This window comes from Squalius cephalus (genome assembly GCF_949319135.1).
Source record: "Squalius cephalus genome assembly, chromosome: 24".
Classification (NCBI taxonomy): Eukaryota; Metazoa; Chordata; class Actinopteri; order Cypriniformes; family Leuciscidae; genus Squalius; species Squalius cephalus.
Window position 1 is genome coordinate 19172251 of NC_137145.1, and position 22094 is coordinate 19194344.

Genomic DNA, 22094 nt, shown 5'->3' on the forward strand with positions numbered 1-22094 from the left:
GTACCCTTAAAGATGTTTTTTTTTTTTTCCCTGAGAGTGTTACAGTTTCTGTTGGCCAAAACAATGGTTTGATATTCTGTACATATTGTTGTTTTTAATATTTTTGTTTGGTTTGTTTTCTGTTTACATACACATTTGTTTGCAAATGCCATAGTTTGATATTTTGTTGTCTAATGCAACATACATTTTTTAAATGTGACTGTAGTACTACTGTATACACATTCTTTTTGGGAGGTTTTATATACACACACTGTAAAAAAATATTTTCATGATTTGTTATCTTAACTTTTAATCTTTTGTCAAAACAACTTAGATAATTAATGTGGTTCAGATAACATATATTTTGAAGTTCTATTTATTAAACCATAATCTTTTGTCAAATCAACTTAGATAATGTTGTTCAGATAACATATATTTTGAGTTTCTATTTATTAAACCAATCTCTTTGTTGCATTAACTCAATTTTTTAATTTCAATGAACTCAAAATTTTAAGGCAACCAGGTAACTTACATTTTTAAGTTAAAGGTTTAACTTAAAAATGTAAGTTACCTGGTTGCCTTAAAATTTTGAGTTCATTGAAATTAAAAAATTGAGTTAATGCAACAAAGAGATTGGTTTAATAAATAGAAACTCAAAATATATGTTATCTGAACAACATTATCTAAGTTGATTTGACAAAAGATTATGGTTTAATAAATAGAACTTCAAAATATATGTTATCTGAACCACATTAATTATCTAAGTTGATTTGACAAAAGATTAAAAGTTGTGATAACAAATCATGAAAATATTTTTTACAGTGCAGAAATCCAAGTAGAGAGAATAATCAGTTAAACACAAGTGGGAGGTCTCAATCTCTCCCACTGCAGTCAGACAGTGGACGGTCCGCCTCATCAGGGCGAAGTGCCAAGTGCGTTCACGGTCTGCAACAAGTGTGCATCATAAAGTCGAACTTTAACCATTCGTAGCTTTGCAGTTTCTCTGCAGGATAATCGAGGTGTTATATTCGCCTGTGCAACACATTCCTTCGAGCTATTTCATCAACCCGCTGCAGGAATGAGTGAAGATCAGTTTGACGTAGTTGTCGTTGGCGCGGGCCTGTCAGGACTCAGCGCGGCCCGAAGGCTGCAAAAGAGAAACTCGCAACTCAGCGTGTTGGTTCTGGAGGCCAGAGGTGTGTCGCTCGCAAGAAAACATACTTTTATCTTAGATATTCTCTTTAATTAACAACACTTGCATATGTATGCAGTCCACATGCATAGCTATGCAAAATATGAGCATTTCTTGTTTTCTATTGGCTGCATACAGACCGTGTCGGGGGAAGAACTGTAAGCGAAAAGCTGCCAGCCGCGAATGGCGTTGACCAGTGGGACATGGGGGGACAGTGGGTGTCCAGGTAAGCTTTCCATGATGGTGGTGATGATTCCATTTTTCAAGGAAGGATTTTAAATGTCACTTTGGGTAGAGTAGACAACTCTTATTTGCCGAGAGAGGGAGAATGAGTGAGGGAGGGGAAAAAAACTAATCATGACAAAATCGGAATGATGACATACTAAAATTATGCTTATGAGATGAAACCGAGTAATTATAACAAAAAGTCAAAATAATATGATATAAGATATTTTAGAAATGATTACAAGTCATACGAGAATAAAAGTCAAAATTATGACATAAAAAGTCAAAATGAAGATAAATTAAGAAAAAGAAATTCGAAATTATGACATAGCCTACTAAGTCATAATTACGAGATTAAAAGTCAGAATTATGAAAAATTCTAAACTATTTTGCCACAATTTTGACTTTTTAAGTCAGAATTATGATTTTCTTCTCTTGAATATGCTTTCTGTATGAATTTCTTCCTTCTGCTGAACACAAGATATTTTGAAGAATGTCGGTAACCAAAAAGTTGATGGGTCCCTATGACTTCGATAGTATGGAGAAACCCCCCCCCCCCCCCAAAAAAACAAAAAAACCTATAGAGTCAATGGGGCCCATCAACTGTTTGGTTACCCATATTCTTCAAAAATGTCCTTTTGTGTTCAGCAGACGATAGAAATTCATCAACTTGAGAGTGAGTAAAAAAAAAATTATGTCAGAAATTTTCATACAATAAAAACAGACCTATCCCTTTAAGGCATATTTATTAGACTTTTAAAAAAAGTCAAAATAATGGCACAAACGTCATAATCTTTTAATCTCACAATGATTTAGCATGTCATAATTTCAAATGTATCATACAATTTTGACTTTTTATGTAATAATTTTGACTTTTTAATATCATAATTTTGACTTTTTGTGTCATAATTTTGAACTTTTATTTCAATTATGACTTTGTATGTCATAATCATGACTTTTCATGTCATAATTAAGATTTACCAAAGCATGATTTTTTTTTTCATATGTGGCGGAAATGGGCTTCTATACTTAGTTGCACCAAATAACAAGACCGCACAAAATAAATCACTACAAATCCGCTCATGCATGGTCTCCTCGCTTTGGTTTTGGTTTCCTCCTGGTGCTCTCCTGGTGATTTCCCCCACAATCCAAAGATATCCAGGTTTGATGAATTGCAGACACTAAATTGCGAGTGGGAATGACATTTTTCTGGCTAAAATCAATCTATTTATATTGATGTATTATTTAATTATATATTGTAATAATAAAATGTATATATTTAAAACACGTGATGCCTGCCCAACCTGACATTCATTAAAAATACCCTTGTCCTGAGACTACCTTTATTTTAAGTTTACTCTTGCTGGAATGTATATTTAGTGTGGTTGTATTGTGTTGTTTTCTTGTTACCCAGCATATACAGCATGATCATATTGTGAAGAACATAATTTATTTTTAATTTAACAGGGTTAAAACAACACACATTTGTGTAATTGGACCTTAGATTCAAAACCTCATAGTTACTGACTGAAATATAGCCATTGTGACAACTAGCCCCAGTCTCCCTATAGTTTGTTTTCGAGGTGTGATAATTGGAACACCACAAAAGCTTGTTTAAGCCTACAAGCAGTAAAAGTGTGTTTTCAAGCAAGGCATTTATTGCAGCAATCCACTACCCAAACTATTAGAAAATACCCAGAGCTACTCTCAGAATCCACAGAGATCAATAAACAGCTGTTGCCTGGGGCTGTGAAAGCCTTCGCTTTAGACGAGGGCAAGCAAGGACTTTCATCAAATTACACAAAAGCTGATTTGAAGCAGGTTTCCGCCTTTAGTCGTCTGAATGTGTGCAGAAACACGGTTACTCGCAATTTACTTGATTTTCATTTCTTGTAGCTCGCAGACCCATGTCATGGAGCTTATTCAAGAGCTTGGTGTGGAGGTCTTTCCACAATACACAGAGGGCAAGAAGGTGCATCACATGGGCGGTCCGCATGCCAAAATCTCAACGTATTCTTCTAGCATCCCATCATACTCCCCGCTGGTCCTGCTGGATTTCACCCAGATTCTGTGGCGGGTAGGAGAAACAGCACAATCTCATCTGACAAAGTGCATCTACAATAGAATATATCTTTTTTTATTGAGTAGTAGAATGTGACTAATAGCCATCATTTCATATCTTAATGGATGAATGGATTTTGGTTCCATACGGAGTTTAAGATGCATGTTTTCCTTAGCCTATGCGTTCATCCATGAACATACGCAGTAGTCTTTTAGATTTCTCAGACATATATGGATGTATGAAAGCTTTTTAGCTGCTATTCCTAAGAGTACCGAGTGGATTAATGTTTTTTTTCTCCAATCTCTTGATGTCAGTTTTGACATCATGCTAGTTTTAAGCTCAACCATGAAGATATAAATGTGTTGTTGGTGTTAAGGCTGCACGATATTAGGGAATAAACTGTTATTGTGATATTTTTTTGATTTTCTGCAATATATTGTGATGAAAAAGTACAGGAAGTTTCACCAGATGACTTGAATAGCCATTCAGCCATTTTGAGCGGTGTTGAGCGAACTTAAAGGAACACTGTGTAGCTTTTCAACCTTCATAATATATTTCCAAGACCCTTGTGATGGTACATCGATTTACAATAGGTTGAATGACAGTGTGCCTTTAAACACATCTGATTGGTCATTGCTTTCAATCACTCAACAAATATGTCTGTGATTGGCTACAAAGCTTATCACTGCAAAAACATAATGTATATAAGAAACCTTTAAAGCTCTTCACAGAGCACAAACACTCACGCCAGCGTTTTAAAGCAGCATCAGCGGGTACCGGTACTGCAGAACAGCAGGTATCATCACATTAAATCAGGGGTGGGGAACCTTTTTCCTATCAAGGGCCATTTACAATTTTTTAACATTCTTTAAGGGCCATTGTAATGAGCAGGGGCGTTTCTAGGTTTTAAAAACATCAGGGGATGAGCCCGAAACATCAGGGGCTGGTGGTGGGTAACAAGATAACATGATTCGATACAGAGAATAATGTATATATTAAAATTTTTGATTTCTCGGACCTACATATGTGCATTTTAAGGTGTTTGAAGGCCAACATTTTTTGATAACAATAGCTTTAAAAGCATGTCAGTGGGCAGTAGCATAAATTATTTGTCAAGATAACAGATTCTTAAACATGAGAATGAGGATAAATGTTGAAATGAATGATCCACACTACAAAATGGAAATGCAAAATGTTTCTGCTTATTGTTGACAATACACAATCACATTCCAAACAGGAATGGCCTTAAATGAGAAATCTTTCAAGGATTATTTTGCATAGATGTAAACTTTTTAGCATTAAAGATTGGTTTCAGCAACTTGTTTCTTTCTTGAGTTAATCAATGTTTTTGGCACTATTAAATCAGTTCAATTAAATTTCAATTGTTCACTCATAAAGACAGTCACTTGTCACCACCTACTGGCTTAATGATGCAAGTTGCGCAAACACAGACAAGCGGAGTGATACAAACTGTGAAAAGGCTAATGCTGGTGAAATATTCCAACACATTCGAGGACCTTATATATATATATAGGCTACATATCAGAGTTAAATAGGAATACATTGTAATAATGTTAATCAAGCAGACTAAATCACACGACTGCGCAGCAATATTTAAGCTCATTATACAAAGGAAATAATACAGATCTAGACAAATTGGGTTGCTTATAGTTAAAATATTTTTTTTTAGTCGGCTACTCATTCCACTTTAATACGCAAATGACAAAACGAAAGTAAAAGCAGCAGCCCCTCGTGGACGACTACCACACACATGCACACGCAACACACACACGCACACACACACGCACACGCAACACACGCACACACAGTAAAGTCCATGCCTGGTCCTCCGCTGTCTTCGTTCCGATCCTTTTATGCGCCCCGAAGCTGATCAGTGAGAAACTTGAAACCGGACGGCGCGCGCGCCTCCGAAGCTCATCCGTGAGAAACTTGAAACCGATGCGGCGCGCAGGTGACTCATTAACTCTCGCGCTACTGGCCTCGCCCTGCTCTCACGGCTCGTGGACTCGTGCTGCTTGCCACTTTGTCTATTTTGTGTTTTCTATAACAGGAAAAGTAATTGCTGAGATTTTTGTTTCTGAAGTTTTTTTTTTTTTTTTTTTTTTGGGAGGAATTGACTCGCGGGCCGCATCAAACTGTTTCGCGGGCCGGACGTTCCCCACCCCTGCATTAAATGATCAAATAAATCTTTGGTGGGATATTTTCATCAATATTTTCAATGCAGGAAAAACCCTGGAAAGAATGAATAGTTGTAGAATATTTGGGGTGATTTTGTTTGGGAGTGTATAGACTTTTTTTTTTTTTTTAAAGGCAGAAAAAATTCTTTTTACTCTGAATTTTTTTTTAGGTCTGAACAATTTGCGAAAACTTAAGAAATATGGGCGGTCATCCTTGGGTTTAACTTTACTTTTAAAAGAATAAACTCAAACAAGTGAACAATTAAAAAAAATCTTTGCGCTCAAGATTTCATAGGTCACATTCACACTGTAAAATAATTTTGGCAATCGCACTAAACCATATCGCGATATTGATTTTTTTTTTCTTCAATAAATCGTGCAGCCCTCACTGGTGTACTAAAAGCATGCTTTTTCAAGTGGATTATGTGTATATCTCCTAGATCGACTCTCTCACTAAGACCATATCAGTTGAAGATCCGATGAGTTCTCCTAATGCCGAGCTCTATGACAGCATGACGCTTTACACCTTCATGGAAAAACATATCTGGACCACACGTGAGCATTGTGGATTTCTTGCATGTTCAATTCATTGCATTGTACAAAACAGCCCATTGACATTTGTTGATACTTATCTATCTGTCCCTGTGCATCCTACAGAGATAAAAGAGGAGATAGCCTTGTGTAGCCGTATCGTGTTCGGCCTGGAAGCCTCTCAGGTGTCCTTCCTCTACTTTCTGATGTACTCCGCTGCAGCAGGGGGCACTCTACGCCTCCTGGAGACCACACCTGGATCGGGTCAGGAGTTCAGAGTCAAGGTGAGGGAGAGAGATAAGGTGGATGAACGACACAGAGACGTGACAGAGATAATTCTCACTATCTGCAATTATTATTTAACAACGGAAGCGCAGTTTCAGATCTTAAAGAGGCCAGTCATTGCTTGAAAGCACAGCTTTTGTAATATAACTGGTTTGAAAGGAATAATTCATCAAAAAAAGAAACATTTTGTACTTATTTGCACTTACATATGACTTGACTTATTTCCATAGAACACTAAAGTAGACAGTTCTTGCATTATAACAACATAGTGATCAAGGCCTTTCAAGCTGCAAAAAGTACTATTGTGTAACTTAAACAAAACTATACTTTTGTCTTGCACTGACAAAAAACAAACAAATCTGAACATGGGTTAGGAATGACATGAGATTTAGAAAACATTAAAGGAAAATAGAAATATATATGTATGGGGTGTATATATGTATAAATTCAGTTGAAACACTCGATCGCCTCTTCTTCTTCTTATGCGCTTTTTACTGGTAGTAGTGATGGGTCGGTCATGAACTCGGGACTACCGAGTTGTCTCAGAGAGTGATTCGTTCATTTTGTGTTGACCACGCATGCGTAACTTCCTATGGGTTCTGTACTGGAAACAGAAATTATTAGTTCACCTCTCGAGTCTTCGGGTCTGATTCCTGGAGATGGGGTGGTGGAGGGATGCTGTTAAACTGTCAACGAACTGAGGTAAGTTTGCAGTATATATATACACCTCTTACCTCGTTGATTAACAGAGTGTGGTCCACTCGTGTCTAATTAGGTTTGATTGTCTGAATGTGCTCCACATGTGTTTAATTAGGTTTAATTATCTGAACGTGCTCCTGCCGAACTTTGTTAATAAAATATCATGTGATGAACGAATGACTCGTACCCGAAGACTCAAAAGATGAACTAATCAATTCTGTATCCAGTACCGACTGCATAGCTCAGCCTATATGGGGCTGTCACGTGATGAACGAATGACTCAAACCCGATGTCGATAGACTCGAAACGTGAACTAATCAATTCTGTATGCGGTACTACAGACTGCACAGGATGAACGTACGGCTTAGATCGGGAGGTGAGGTAAACTGCTGCAAAGCTCAGTTTATGAGGATGTAAAAACGGGATGAACGAACAGTCTCAGGAGGTGAGGTAAACTAACAGATTGCATAGCCTGAAGACCAAGATAAATTAATGAATCGTTTCTGTTTCTCATAATTTGGCCTTTTCCTTGCATTGCAATTTTTTTCTTATTCTAAATGCGATCAACATTTGATGTGTTTGGGGAATTTGGCTAACGTAACATTTTAAATACATTCTGCTGAAATGAACGAAATGACTCGAAAAAAGATTAGTTCATTTTGATGAACGAGATTCAAAGATCCGAGTCAGTAAAATTATCTGAACTTCCCACTACTAACTGGTAGCAAACAGCGTTGCATTGCTGCAGGCGCCCCCTTCTGGATTGGAGTGTGGATCCCCTGTGACTGATTGTATTCTTCATGCGACTGCATGCACCGAACCGTGACGTCTGTACCGTATACGAATACATGTACTGTTACACTCCTAATATATATATATTATGTATATATTTATGTATATATTTAATGTGTGTATATATATATATATATATATATATATATATACACACTAATCCTTTTAATATGAAAAAAATGATAAAGAAAGAAATATCAAGTTTAAACATAAACACCATGAGAAAAACTCCTAAGTGGCTGAATAGTGTGAGCTAGGTTGGAACTCAGCGATAGCATCAGATATCAGCTGTTGATTTAGGTGAAAGGGTGAAAAATGGCTCATTTTGAAACGCTTTTATCTCCTGGTCCTCTTTTACCTTCTTTCTGCCAGCACTGACTGCCTTGTTTATCTCTACTAGATTAGGTCTGTCTTTAACCTCCTAACCATTGAGCACTGCATACGATTACTGTACGTACTGTATTCCCCATTGCGTTTTTTCAGCACACAGTCAATGCAATCTCATAGTCTCATTAAACAAAACAGATGTATCATCATGGCATGATACTCTTTTGTACAAGAGACATTTTGAGCATAATTTGTGGCAGAGGAGAAGCCCATTGGAGCAACACAGACGTCTTAAACAAGGTGTTGTGTTTATTTGTGTGCACTGAGAGCAGAATCTGTGGATGACCCTAGTGTGATACCCATCTCTCTCCACAGGGAGGCACTCAGCAGCTGTCGGAGAAGCTAGTGGAGCAGATCGGAGCAGAGCGGGTTCGGCTGGGTGCCGGCGTAACCACCATATGTCAGGTAACAACTCCATCAGCGCAGGCTTGACACAGAGATAATGAGCATTTCTCCACCAGCAGTGCGAGTGATAAGTTCCTTTCCTTTAAACGAGATACTATTCAGATACCAAGGCAATGGGTCCCGCTGTGTGCTTTCTCTCTCTCTCTTTTGTTTTGTTTCGCACTGTCTCTTCCTTTCCATTTCTGTATAATGCACAGTTGTACGCTGAAGTGCTTGTCATGACAAAAATATTTAGATGACCTAAATCAAATCCACTCCATTAGATCGTTCTCATTTGAGAATTGGCGACACAAAATCTTTTGAAAGCCTCACGTCAGGGAATTAGCCTATAATGTCGCTCTCACACATAGAGAGGTAAAATCCATTAGCCATCTTAATGGTGTTACATCGACATGGCTGAGTAGAAAGTTTTACTCGCCCGTCACTGTTTATCAAAATGAACTCGTTGACTTCTATCAATATCAATTAAGTGAAGTGGTGGTCACCGTATAGCACATGTGATAATAAGTCTGCACTATTCGATAGAGGCAAAAGCCCCTGCAGCACATTTTTTGAGTATCTGAATATTGTTGATTACTTGTACAATCAAAACGATCTTCTATAATCATTTTAAAAAATAATATTCAAAGGTGTTGCAAATTTTTTTTTTTTTTTGCGATACAATGTATGAGATTTCACTGAAATAGGTCCTCTGAGAAATCACACATCTGGGGCAGAAAAGGGCTCGCATTTGTTTAGCTAATCAGAAAATTAGTTAAAAAAAATGATCTAAACAGTTAACATCACTTACAGAGCATGTAAGCAATAAAATATTGTACTAAAATAATATCAATTAATAAATTATTTTTATATAAATAAAATATTAATGTAATTTTTTACCTTTTGTTTACTTTTATTTCACATTTCTTTAGGTTTTAGAGGTCTTGTGTTATACGTATGAAGATACAACCTGAATAAATGTGATGTTGGTTCCTACATATATTTTTCTATGCTATGAACACACTACCGAAACTAGTTTTTTTCACTTTTAAAAGAAGTGTCAAGGCTGCATTTATTTGACCAAAATTACAGTTTAATAAAGTTTATGTAAAATGTATTGTGAAATATTATTACAGTTAAAAATAATCTATTTCTATTTTAAAAATTGTTTTAAAAGCAGAATTTTCAGCATCATTACTCTGCATTTTCAGCATCATACATCCGATATAATGATTTGCTGCTCAAGAATTGAATGAATGAATAGAAAGTTTAAAAGAACAGCATTCATTAAATAAATAGAAATATTTTGTAACATTTTACATGTCTGTTTCGATCAATTTAATGCATCCTTGCTAAAAAAAAAAAATTTCTTTAAAATCAAAAAATCGAACTAAACCTAAACGTTATTATTACATTATATAAAAAGATCAATCAGTAAAAGCTTCTTGTCAGTTGCATGCATTACAGTTTGAACAGCCGTCTATTGGATTTCCAGAGCCCAGGAAAAATGCTGCATGTATGTGGGTCCCAGCAGTGTAAAGACCTGTTAAATGTGCCCCCCTTGTCCCATAGCCAAGGATAATGTTTATCAATGTCCTTTACAATGATCTGCCCAGGTGTTTTGCCTTCTATTTGAGTGTGGTAGCTGGTCTCTGTTACCGTATCTATAAAAGGTACTGCTGCACTCATATTTCTATCTGCAGCACCTCTGGGGGTCGTACATACTGTAGCAGCCTGTATTTATTTATATCTCAGTCTGGCCAGCGGTGAGATCTGTTTGGGGGAGAGCTTTATGACAGATGGCCATATTAATAATATAAAAATAAAATAAAATTAATAAAGAATAATGGCACTTTTGTCTTCTTTAGAGCTGTTTATATATAAATTGAACTTGTTTCATGATTGATGAACTTTACAAAATTATTGAACTGAGCTGACTTGAGTTTAATAATGACGCTATTGTCTTTTAAGCCTCGTTCAGACTGTAAGTCCATATCCGAGTGGAATCCGATCATATTTAGCAAGTGTGAACTATTTCGAGATGCATTCTTATGTGGTTTGCAATCTTATTCAAATTGCATTTCTGGAAATCCTTTTCAGTCTGACCGTTCTAATCGGATTTTGTGCCGTTTGTCGCTTTCTTTTGCCACGCAAAACGTAAACATGTCAGACGTTGTTATAGGAAACGTGATGCAAGCCTCTGCAGAAACAAGTGTTGTTGCAAAGTGGCGGCCGTGCAGAAAATTACAATATAATGGAGACATGTTTTGAGAATGACGGAGACGAAAGCAATTCATTGTTGTAAATAAGACACAACATCTGTTTTGCAAATCCCCTCCTTTTTGCTGTTGTTGTTTTTGGCGTATGCCTAACAATGCAACGTCATTGCCATAGAAACCAATGCAGATATTCTGGAAAACGAAAGAGCGGCATGGGACACACAAATCAGATCTAAACGGTTGCGATGCACAGTGTGGACAGTCAATAATGTAGATCAGATTCCAATCGGATACACAAATAATAAGATTTGAATTTGTCTCATATTTGATGAAGTTTGCATCATTGAAACAATCTGTCTTGTATAAAATGCTGTAGAAATATAGGTGACATGCCTCCCTGTTGTCCGAGAGCCAGATATGTGTGTGTGTGTACAGTATGTATTCTCCAATACATAATAACATGATTTTCTTGATAGGGATCAATAGTGTTAATTAACAATACCGTTATTATGTATTGGCTACAGTTTCAGCAGCCACATTGTGTCAGTGTCCTTGCCATTTCAGTCTAACCTCACAATACCAGACTGTTTTAGTCTTTGAATCAATTCTAATATGTTTTTCTCTTACAGGATTCAGAGAACATAAAAGTCACGACTTCTGCAGGCACAGTCACTTGTAAAGCCGTCATTGTTGCTTGTCCTTCTAACTTGTCAGGTTAGTGCACGTGCAGTATACACACACGTCTATGTGAATCACAAAGTTCACACAAAACAGTCTGTCGCATTGACCCCAAAACAGCCGTCAATCACATGCCCCCTGTTGTCTACTTCCTCCTGGACTGCCGCCATCCTGACTGCAAGTTTGGCTGCCACATTTTGTTTAACAGATAGTGCAGCACAGTCTGTTGCGCGGAGTCTGGCGAGGACACTTTTAATGTGACGGATCTAAGGACAGCTCTGAATTACGCAGAGTGCCTGAACTGCTATCGTCCTGCTGGCTCGAAATCAGAATTCACGCATGGCAAGCTGACAGGTGACGGGAACTCTTAAAAACTGGAGACACTGTTAAGTTTAGACAGCCGTCCAAAATGCATTCAGCAAATAAATAATGAAGGCAGTGTGGCTTGAAGTCAACCCTCTGGCATCTTCTCCTCTTACAAACTGAAAACTTTTAATATTTGTACTGGGAATCAAACTGTCTGAAGCATCACATAAGCTGTTGAGTACACACACACACACACACAAACATACAGTAGGCCTAATATATATATATAAATATATATATATATATATATATATATATATATGTATATATATTAGTGGTGGGCCGTTATCGGCGTTAACGCGAGACTCTTATCGCGCGGTAAAAAAAATATCGCCGTTAATCTATTCTCCAAGTTGGGTTGGGAACTACTCTATACTACACAAGCTATGATGACGCAATCTACCCGCGGCCGCGAGGAACACCCGGCTGCAACGCAGCATATTCGTCGTCATCTTAAGTAAACACGGCTGAAAGTGAAAGCTGGTGTAAAAGATCCGTGCAACATCCATTATTTGGACTTGGTTCGGATCTAAGCCGTCCGACGTAGACTGTGTGGTGTAACAGTTCGGTAAGTTAACACACGACTAATCCGTTCTACCACCTCAAATTCAAAACGAAACATATCACTGAATACCAGCGCGCGCGTATTATTCCCAATATATCTTAGTGAGTGGTGTAGCACATAATCTCTTTTTATTAAAAGCGCCCGATTTTAAGAATCGTTGTTGTGTTTCTTTTTAACTGAAAAGACATCAGTTAGACAATATTCTAATTTTAAATTTGGGGTTTCATAAGCTCCAAGCCATAATAAACATTAGACCTACTTAAGTCTCTGCAGCTAGTGTACTTAAATTTTATTTATCTGCAAAATTATGTTGTATACTTACAGTTTTGCACAATATATGTTCTCAAAACTACATACACCCTTTCAAAAAAAAAAAAAACATTTAGCAGTTGTTTAGCAGGTTCTGTGTAACCTGTTCTGAAATGGTTTTATTATAATATATATCGTTATCGCAAGAGGCTGCAATGTATATCACAATATGGATTTTAGGCCATATCGCCCATCCCTAATTGATAGCCTATAGTAGTTGATAATAACATAGGCCTACCTAATGTTGCCTACGGACGGTAACAGTACAGTAGTAACCTTTTACAGTCTATGAGTAGAACAGCTTTCTCAAGCAGTTTGTGATGCATTTTGGAAACAGGAGATGAGCCCCTGGTCTAATGCGCCACCTGACTTGAGAAACCCGTTCTCAAAGACTTACTTTTATAGTCATTATTTGGGTAGCACACATATTCTGAATGCCTTCGGCAGAATTCAAATGAGCCATTTTAATCTAGATTAATCTAGATTAATTTCAAAATTAATCTAGATTAATCTAGATTAAAAAAATTAATCTATGCCCACCTCTAATATATATATATATATATATATATATATATATATATATATATATATACTCTGTCATTTGATTAAAGGTTAATCAGTTAATTAATCACAGATTTTTCTGTAAAGTAGTTAATATTTTTTATATTTTATATTGTATATATTATGATTTCACATTTAATCTCCAAATTAATGTAGAAACAACATAAAAACAGTAGCTTATCATTTTTTTTTTTACATTTGTTTAATGCCATCTTTTTATGAAAGAAGGCCAGTATCACAGATACCAATTCTGTCAGGACCACTACCGTCAAATACGATTGACAGTTAGCATACAGTTTGGATTGGCGGTATGGTTCCGTTCTGGGGTGCGTTTCCCGAACAACGACGTAACTCGCTGCTTAACTACCATAGTACGAAGCATCGTTGAAGAAATCAACTAGCTAGTCGCGACTGTTTCCCGAAACCATACTGTCACAAAGTGGTCGTTCAACCACGTTGGTTTATGACGTCACGCACATGGTAGAGTAATAACTTCTTTTAATGAATCTGTTTGAGATTGAATTAACGCTAGATATTTTGCTATTAATTACAGACATGGCATCTGAGGACTATTTCTAAGTTTTCTCAGTTATTTTGCTTTATTTCCAGATTCAATCATAGGCTCGTTCTTACATAGTAGAGCACGTTCGCACATGCGCACTCTTCAAAAACGGTGCTTTAAATCTCTTGACAAACTAAAAGACGTGAATGATATTTGTATGTATTCTAAATAAAAGACACAGGTTGTACTGAATGTCAGCTTGCTTATTTTGCTCAAGATAAGGATTTATTAAGTCCACATGTCGTGCAATCTAGAAACTAACCACAGGTCGAGAGCTGTCGTTCCAACTACACAACTTTGCGATGCTGTTAGCGAATGTTCGTTAGAACTATGGTTTCGGGAAACACTGACTTGTTGAACTATGCTGATAACGACGGAACTTGCGAACAAAGTTGGCTAACGATGCTTTTGGGAAACGCACCCCTGGATGAGAACTCTCTGCGCATCCATGCAGCCTAGCATGGATAAGAGCAGGGAGAGCAGCAATTACCCCCCTTGGGGTAAACAGAACAGAACCAACATGAATGTTTGCAAATATATTTAATTCAAGATTTTAAAGTACAACATAATTCGAGAATTTATTCTGATTCAAGGGGAATCAGAATGCCAAATCCTGACTGGGCGAGAGGAGGAGCTGGGGATGGAGGAGGGTAATTAGCTCCTGAGAAATGCGATATCTGCTGATAATACTGAAGGAGCTTATATATGTATACGGTGATAAGCGTCGTATTCCTATAGGTAGATGTGGATCAGCTGAGAGTCAGCTGATGCGAGCTTGACTAACGTGACCTGCCAGAACTAACACTACGCTTGATTTATGCTACTGATGTCTCTGTGAAATAGATTTTTTTTCCCTCAAATTTAGCCAGTATAATTGAAAGCTATAAATTGTAACATTTATTAGGTTTTAAAAAATATCACAACATTTAATTTAAGTGAACTTAAAACAATCTTCACATAAAACCATTATAATAAATGTCACATTTACATATGCTCTTCAATAAACCAGGGTTAAAATTTTTCTATTGACCAAGTCAGACTGGTTCAGATTTTTACTTGCCCAGTCAAAATGCCCCAAAAAGTTATTGTTTTTGTTGTTTTTGACTCATGTAACCTTGTAAACAGTGCTTTAAGACTTTTAGGTCTAATAGGTAGGATATGTCAAACACTTCACAGTCTTCACTGCATAAATTATAGATTAAATATAGATTAATCCTGATTAAAGCTATGAAAGTTATTCAGTCAAGAGCAGTGAGGGATTTTCTCTTATTCATTTGTTCTTTGATTACCCTTAATGACAGACAGCAGCAGGTTATTAGGTTGCTGTCACTTTAAGACCTGCCGCACATCCCGTGGATCTGACACACATCCCGTTTTCTCACAACTCTTTACGTTCATTTTAGACTTCATTTAACTCATTTAAGACAGTGCTTGCGAGGAAACGCAACAAAAAAGGGCATTTTGGTACATTTTTGTTCATTCAAGTGCTGTCTGAAGCTGCTTTCTCGAGTCGTGTGTGTGTCACACAGACAGGAGATTCACAGACGCGGCAGTACCGCACTGCGTTCTCTTTTTGCGCTTGAATGGTTTGAAAGCATTCATAAGAGCATGGTCATATAATGTAATGCTATCTAAAGCTACCGATAAAAACGTGTGTGTGTGTACATATTCTGATGATACGATGCAATTCTACTTGGTGAAACTTTAAATGCAGTATTTTCTTTCTTACATGAAGCACAACGTATGTCTTAATTAAGGAGAATGTCCTTAGACAGCTTTTCTCTACAATTAAAATTGCTAGTGATTTAATGCCAAGCTGAAAACCCCCCACCAATCTCATAAAAGCTCCAAAAATTAAGGAGGATACTGTTAGGGAATAAAAGTTTTTTTTGTTTGTTTTTTTTTAAGTTATTATATAACTTCAGAAGACTTGGAATGTAGCAGAAGTCACATGGTTACTTATTTGAGGTTAGCATTTATAATCACCATCCATTCTAATTGAATAGAAAAGCTGCTTAAGGACTTCTGTGTTTCATGAAAGAAAGAAATTAATACTGGGAACTGAGGACATGATAACAAAACTGTAATTTTTGGGTGAGCTGTTTCATAAAAGGCTTGTTTTCAGAAAATGTCTTATGTCTTTATTTACATTAGTGTAAGAATTGTAATATGTTGTGAATATAAAATTAATATTATGATTATTAATAATTTATTATATAAGAATGATTATTAATAATATATTATTTATGATTAATAATAATAATACATTAATAAATATAATATATATATTAAAAACATTTATACAGTTCTAAAGCATATTTTGTCATATATACAGTGCTATGCATAAGTTTAGACACCCATGCTAAAGTTGACTAAAAAGAGGAATAAAAAATCATCTTTTGGAAACTGAACTTAATGCCTTAATTAAAAAAATTAGGAAAAATCCAACCTTTAAGGACACCAATTTTCTTTGTGAATGAATAATGTATCGTAAATAAATAAATGTTCTTCCTTAAAATACAGGGTGCATAAGTTTGGACACCCCTATGTTAAATTCCCATAGAGGCAGGCAGATTTTTTTTTTTAAGTATTTTTTTTTTTTTTTTTTTTAGGATACTATGCATCCTAATAAAGTTCCCTTGGCCTTTGGAATTAAAATAGCCCCACATCATCACATAGCCTTCACCATACCTAGAGATTGGCATGGTTTTATTTCAGTTAGCCTAATAGCTGGTTTGATTTGCATTGAGAGATGATCTTATGGAAAGTACTCCATGCCAATCTCTAGGTATGGTGAAGGCTATGTGATGATGTGGGGCTATTTTAATTCCAACGGCCAAGGGAACTTTATCAGGATGCATAGTATCCTGGATCCATGAAGTAACTGGCCTTTAAAAATAAAAATCTGCCTGCCTCTATGGGAATTTAACATAGGGGTGTCCAAACTTATGCACCCTGTATTTTAAGGAAGAACATTTATTTATTTACGATACATTATTCATTCACAAAGAAAATTGGTGTCCTTAAAGGTTGGATTTTCCCTAATTTTTTTAATTAAGGCATTAAGTTCAATTTCCAAAAGATGATTTTTTATTCCTCTTTTTAGTCAACTTTAGCATGGGTGTCTAAACTTATGCATAGCACTGTAAATACATATATTCATTTGTTTAATAATCCTCACTAAATTATTATTTAATTACAGTTTTTAAACTGCTATTTACAGTGTCCAAACTGATATAGTCAGGGTCTAAGAACATAGGAACTCCAAGGCACTCGAAGTATGTTGAAAAAAAACCAAAAAACCCTTGTTCCTATGTTCTTAGAGCTTAATTATCCCAAACAACCAAAGAGCACCGAGATTGTACACCCTGTGCAGCACTTCTATGGCATTCTTTGCTTTGATGATATAGTCAGGGTGTCAGCAAGTGTTGCACAGACAGATGATGAAGGATAAAGTTCAAACATGAGTCTTTAACAGTAATCCACAGCATAAAACAGAACAATAGGAAGTTGCATACCCAAACGTTAACGCAAACGAGACCGGACCTTAAACACAGGAAAAGGCTGAACTGAAGTATTCTGATTAACAAGGTAATTAATGTAACACTGCTGAACTAAACGAATGACATAGTAACCATGACAACACAAGAGAAGCGGGAAAAGAACAAAGGAAAACAGGAAACTAATGAATACAAACTAAAAGTCCATTAAAACTCAACTAAGAACAAACACAACAGAAATATTTGTAACACAGGGCTTTTTTTTTTTTTGAAAAGCCTATAGACTCACTTACGCTGTGTGGCCTTGTCATCCGGGCTGATGGAGAATGTTTTAACCTCCCATCCATCTATCTTTTATAATGAGTGAAGTCACTTCCCCACCACCTCCATTTCAATGATTAATGAACTGCTTGACTTGATAGTTGTCTGGCTTTGCCTATCTTAGCGTTTTTGCTCCCCCTGCTAGTCTTTTTTATAGTCTTTGGTTTTATTTTATTCAGTTTCCGGGGTTGGGTTCAAAAGAACAACGTGCACAGCACACACGGTAGCGCATGTTGACTTTGCCGTCAGTCCATAGCAACAACAACACTTAAACGAGGCACTGCCTGTTAGTGGAGTTTGATTATTCTTGATTATGGCATTTCGTATGTTTATGAGGGAGTGCATATAAAAGTAATTGTTTTCATAGTTCTGCGTTATATTGTGTGAACATGTTGTATTATTTTCTCCTGTCGTACATTGTTGGACTCGACATTTACCATGTGACAGTTTAATTGTGTATTATTTTTGTTTTTATATTGTTTTACACATTTAATCAGTAAATCTGAACGACGACTCTGGTGTCAAGACTGTTTATTGAGTGGATGTGTTTAGCTTTCTGGGTACGAAGCCAGTATAATAGTACTTTATCGTGCTTCAGTTTGCAATGCCGGGTGATAGAAGACTTCTGTTCTACTGGCAGCCCAAAAGTCTCAATATATATTTTTAAAAACTAATATAGTATTTTAAGGAATAATTCAGCCAAATATGAAAATTGTCAATTTAGTAGCATTCCAAACACATTTTTTTTTATATTATTATTAGTATTTTTTATAGAACACACGTTCTTGCCATTCAAGCTCCAAAACAGTAACATAGTGGTCCAAATGACTCATGGTCTCTGTCTTCTGAAATCATACAATAAAGTACTATTAGGGCCATATGAAGGAATCACGGAATCGAATCATAAAAATGGAATTGACTGTATAACGTGGAATGTCACAGAATTTGGCAAATTTGGGATGAATAAAGGGCTGTACACTTAATTATATCATGATATGGTCTAGTATCGTTGAAAAATAAAGGATATAACACAGGACATCTGAGAAAAAAACATTTCATATGGCCCTATTAATTGTAAAGAGAATAAATAAATAAATAAATAAATGATTAAATTAAAACTCTGATTAGACATGCTTTTTAATTATTAAAATATAATTGAATTGAATCCAGAAAAAATAAAATAGAAAAATTGACCTTTTTAGAGCCTCTGGTGACAATGAACTTCTGTTGCATTCCAAAAGGTGCATTTCTTTATCAAATTTAGCATATAGGTTTAGAGAGACATGAGGATGAATGAAAAATAACAGAATGTTTATTTGTGGGTGAACTGTTTCTCTGATAGTGAATTAGACACGTTTGCCTTGGATTTGGATTTACAGTTTTTAGATATTTCTTTACTTTTAGTCATAGGTAATGGCTGTCACGAGTAAAGTCAGCGGGACAGATGTCTTCAAGCGATCGTTTTAAATCTGTGTGTTAAAACTGTATTCGCAATCCTGGATTTCTGTGACAGTGGGTGAGAGGACAGAATATGAAGTGTGGGTGTGCGTGGGCAACCATGAGAAACGAATGTGTGTGTATGCTTGTGTGTTTGCTGGATTTGTTGTGCGTGGTATAAAACCATGAAGTATTCACGCTTTGCTGCACCAAGCCTACATTATGCCGGCGATTAGTCAGGTTGTGGGATGTATGTGCTTTTTTGTCTTGGTATTTTGGTTGGCGTTAAGATGCTCAACCGGGTTTGGACGCATTCCTTCTGTGGGTTTGTGGCGTGTCGAAGCATAACCGAGTGCAGCCGGTTGGTTGCTATATTTAACTCCCCAGTCTTCCTCCAAAATGCTGTACCTGACTTAGCTGGCATTGCAGCTGCATGCAATTTGAGCTGACTGGCAGAGAAACCGGTCCCCAGCCCAGCCTCCTATTGACTCCACTTTGATGAGAGAACATCTCAAGTGACAGCGGACTATGGTGGAGGCAAGCAACATCACAGACACGTCACTCAGAGTTTCGCTTAGAGGCCTGTTTATACTTTAAAAAAGAAGGGAAGCAATATATTAGCATCCGTTTGACTGCAGTGACCTATTTTTAAGGGTGGTTACACCGAAGTTTAAACAGATTATTTTTTGTTTAAGAGTGCCAGATTATTTCCAATTTCACAGCGCTTTGGGAATGTGTTCAAAAGCACAGGCTTTATACCCAAACCTTTAATTACCAAATTGCTGGTATCACTTTTTACAGATGAATGGAGGCTGTGTGGGTATGTGAATGGGAACAAGGGATATATAGCAAATTTCGGCCCTTGAATTTTCAGCTGAAAATGGCATTTTAGGACATTTTCGACTGGGAGAAGAACATTTGAATGGAAAATGGTACTTTATCATACAATAACAGAATCTTGTTGGAGAAAAAGCATCTGTGCTGTTCATTTTCACATGAAAAGATCCAAATTTAAAGATGCCTTGACATTGATTGACAGGTTTGGTTTTATTTCCTGTGTTGACATATTTCCTATTAAAGTGTGCAATTCAATTGGATGGAAATTTTATATGCAATTCAAATACATAAATCTTAATTTTAGGCCTAAATATTTTATTTTTGAGTGAAGAATTGTCCCTTAAAGAATAATCAATTCCCAGACTGTTACAGGCAATGTCCCTCACATTGTCATTCTAGAGAGCATTTGATTGGTCAAAAATCTATGAAGTGCAGGATGAGTCATCACTTTTTTAATATTTTTAATGTATGTGTATATATATTATATTATTTTATATATTATATTATGTATTATATTTCATTCGTTTAGTTATTCAAAGCAATTGCTACCTGATAATTAGTACGTTTTCAGCCGTATCCAGGATTTTCAGTTTCACTGCATCACTAGTGTAAAAAAGTGATTCTTTTTTTTCCCCCTTCCTTTTTAAGTATAGTTTTCCCAAAGGCTCCGGGCAGGAGGGTATCCTAGAGAAATGCTGAGAGCACCTGTGGCTCATTAGCCCGAGGTTATGCTATAACTGTCTGTTCCACCACTCACGGCTACCTGGGTAACATAGGTGACAGAGATGCCAAGGAGTGAGGAGGAAAAGAGACAACACAAAGACACACACACACAGAGACTAAAAAAAAAAACCTTAAGGCAAGAAGGATAGCGACAGACTGACTGAAGTGTAGGAGGATCTAGAATATGGTCTGTAAAATATCCTTGGAATTCACTAAAGCTTGAACTGCAGCCAGATACCTGTGGAGTTTGCATAGTGTTGTTTATTTGCATTTAACACCTGGATCACTAAAGGAATTATGCAAATCAGGTAAAGACAAACATATCTCACTCCCTAAATGGCTCTTTAAAATGATAACTTCATTTGAATCATGACTTGAAAAAATCATAAGTGGTGTGATTTTGTTGGGAAGTGCATCTGCATTGAAAATAAATAAATAAATAATAATAAAAAAACAACAACATTATATATATATATATATATATATATATATATATATATATATATATATAAATGAAGCTTAAAACTATTTCTCTAAACACTTTAACGCAAAAATCCTTTTAGGGCTGAGTGATTTAGGAAAAGCTTCACTGTTAAAAAAATGAAAAAAGATTATTGGAGTATGTTTTCAAGGTAAATCCTACATCAATTTTTTTTTTCTTGTGTTGCAAAATGTTTTTTTTTTATCTCTCAAGGCCACATTCACACTGTTTTAATAATCATTAAAATAAAATTTGAGTTTATTAGAATATTTAATTTATTAACTTCTTAATTTCAAGCTTTTTTTTTTTTTTTGATGGGTTGCTGCTAAATAAAAATATGCGCCGTGGTTTGTTTCAGAGTGAAGCTCGGCACTGTGTTAATTTACATGCATGCAACTCACGATATCAGGTGTGTAAATGGCGTACTTCGCTTTGAAACCGGTAGTGCATATATTTATTTAATTATATTGCAGCCTTTGCGATTTGACAATTACACTAAGCCATGTTGCGATATTGATTTTATTTTGATATATCATGCAACCCTTGTATATGCCTGTTTAACACTCCATCATTTGATTGCAATTTGACGAATTTCCACTTCCATAATCAATATAAAATGTACACAAACATTTCTTCTAAGGTTGCTCATCCCTTTGTCTCCCTGTGCGGCTGCCAGATTGGTGGTGTTGTAATTTCCTAACATCTTGCAAATTGAAGCAAGCTGACAGTTGCTGTCTCTTACAAGCACACAGTTATGATGGACTGCCAGACGCAGAGCGATTGCTCTCAATCAACGAGAGC

General features: G+C 36.2%; 1 protein-coding gene across 1 annotated transcript in view; it reads left to right on the forward strand.

The window, feature by feature from the left end:
* The first annotated feature begins 866 nt into the window (after positions 1 to 866).
* LOC307152116 (putative flavin-containing monoamine oxidase A) overlaps positions 867 to 22094 on the forward strand; it is a 54831-nt gene continuing 33603 nt past the window's right edge. Inside the window, exons 1-7 of the mRNA XM_079860516.1 lie at positions 867 to 1175; positions 1310 to 1397; positions 3293 to 3473; positions 6097 to 6211; positions 6314 to 6471; positions 8666 to 8755; positions 11583 to 11667. Coding sequence (XP_079716642.1) covers positions 1058 to 1175; positions 1310 to 1397; positions 3293 to 3473; positions 6097 to 6211; positions 6314 to 6471; positions 8666 to 8755; positions 11583 to 11667 — 835 coding nt within the window. The 5' untranslated portion in view covers positions 867 to 1057. The remainder of the gene's footprint in view (positions 1176 to 1309; positions 1398 to 3292; positions 3474 to 6096; positions 6212 to 6313; positions 6472 to 8665; positions 8756 to 11582; positions 11668 to 22094) is intronic.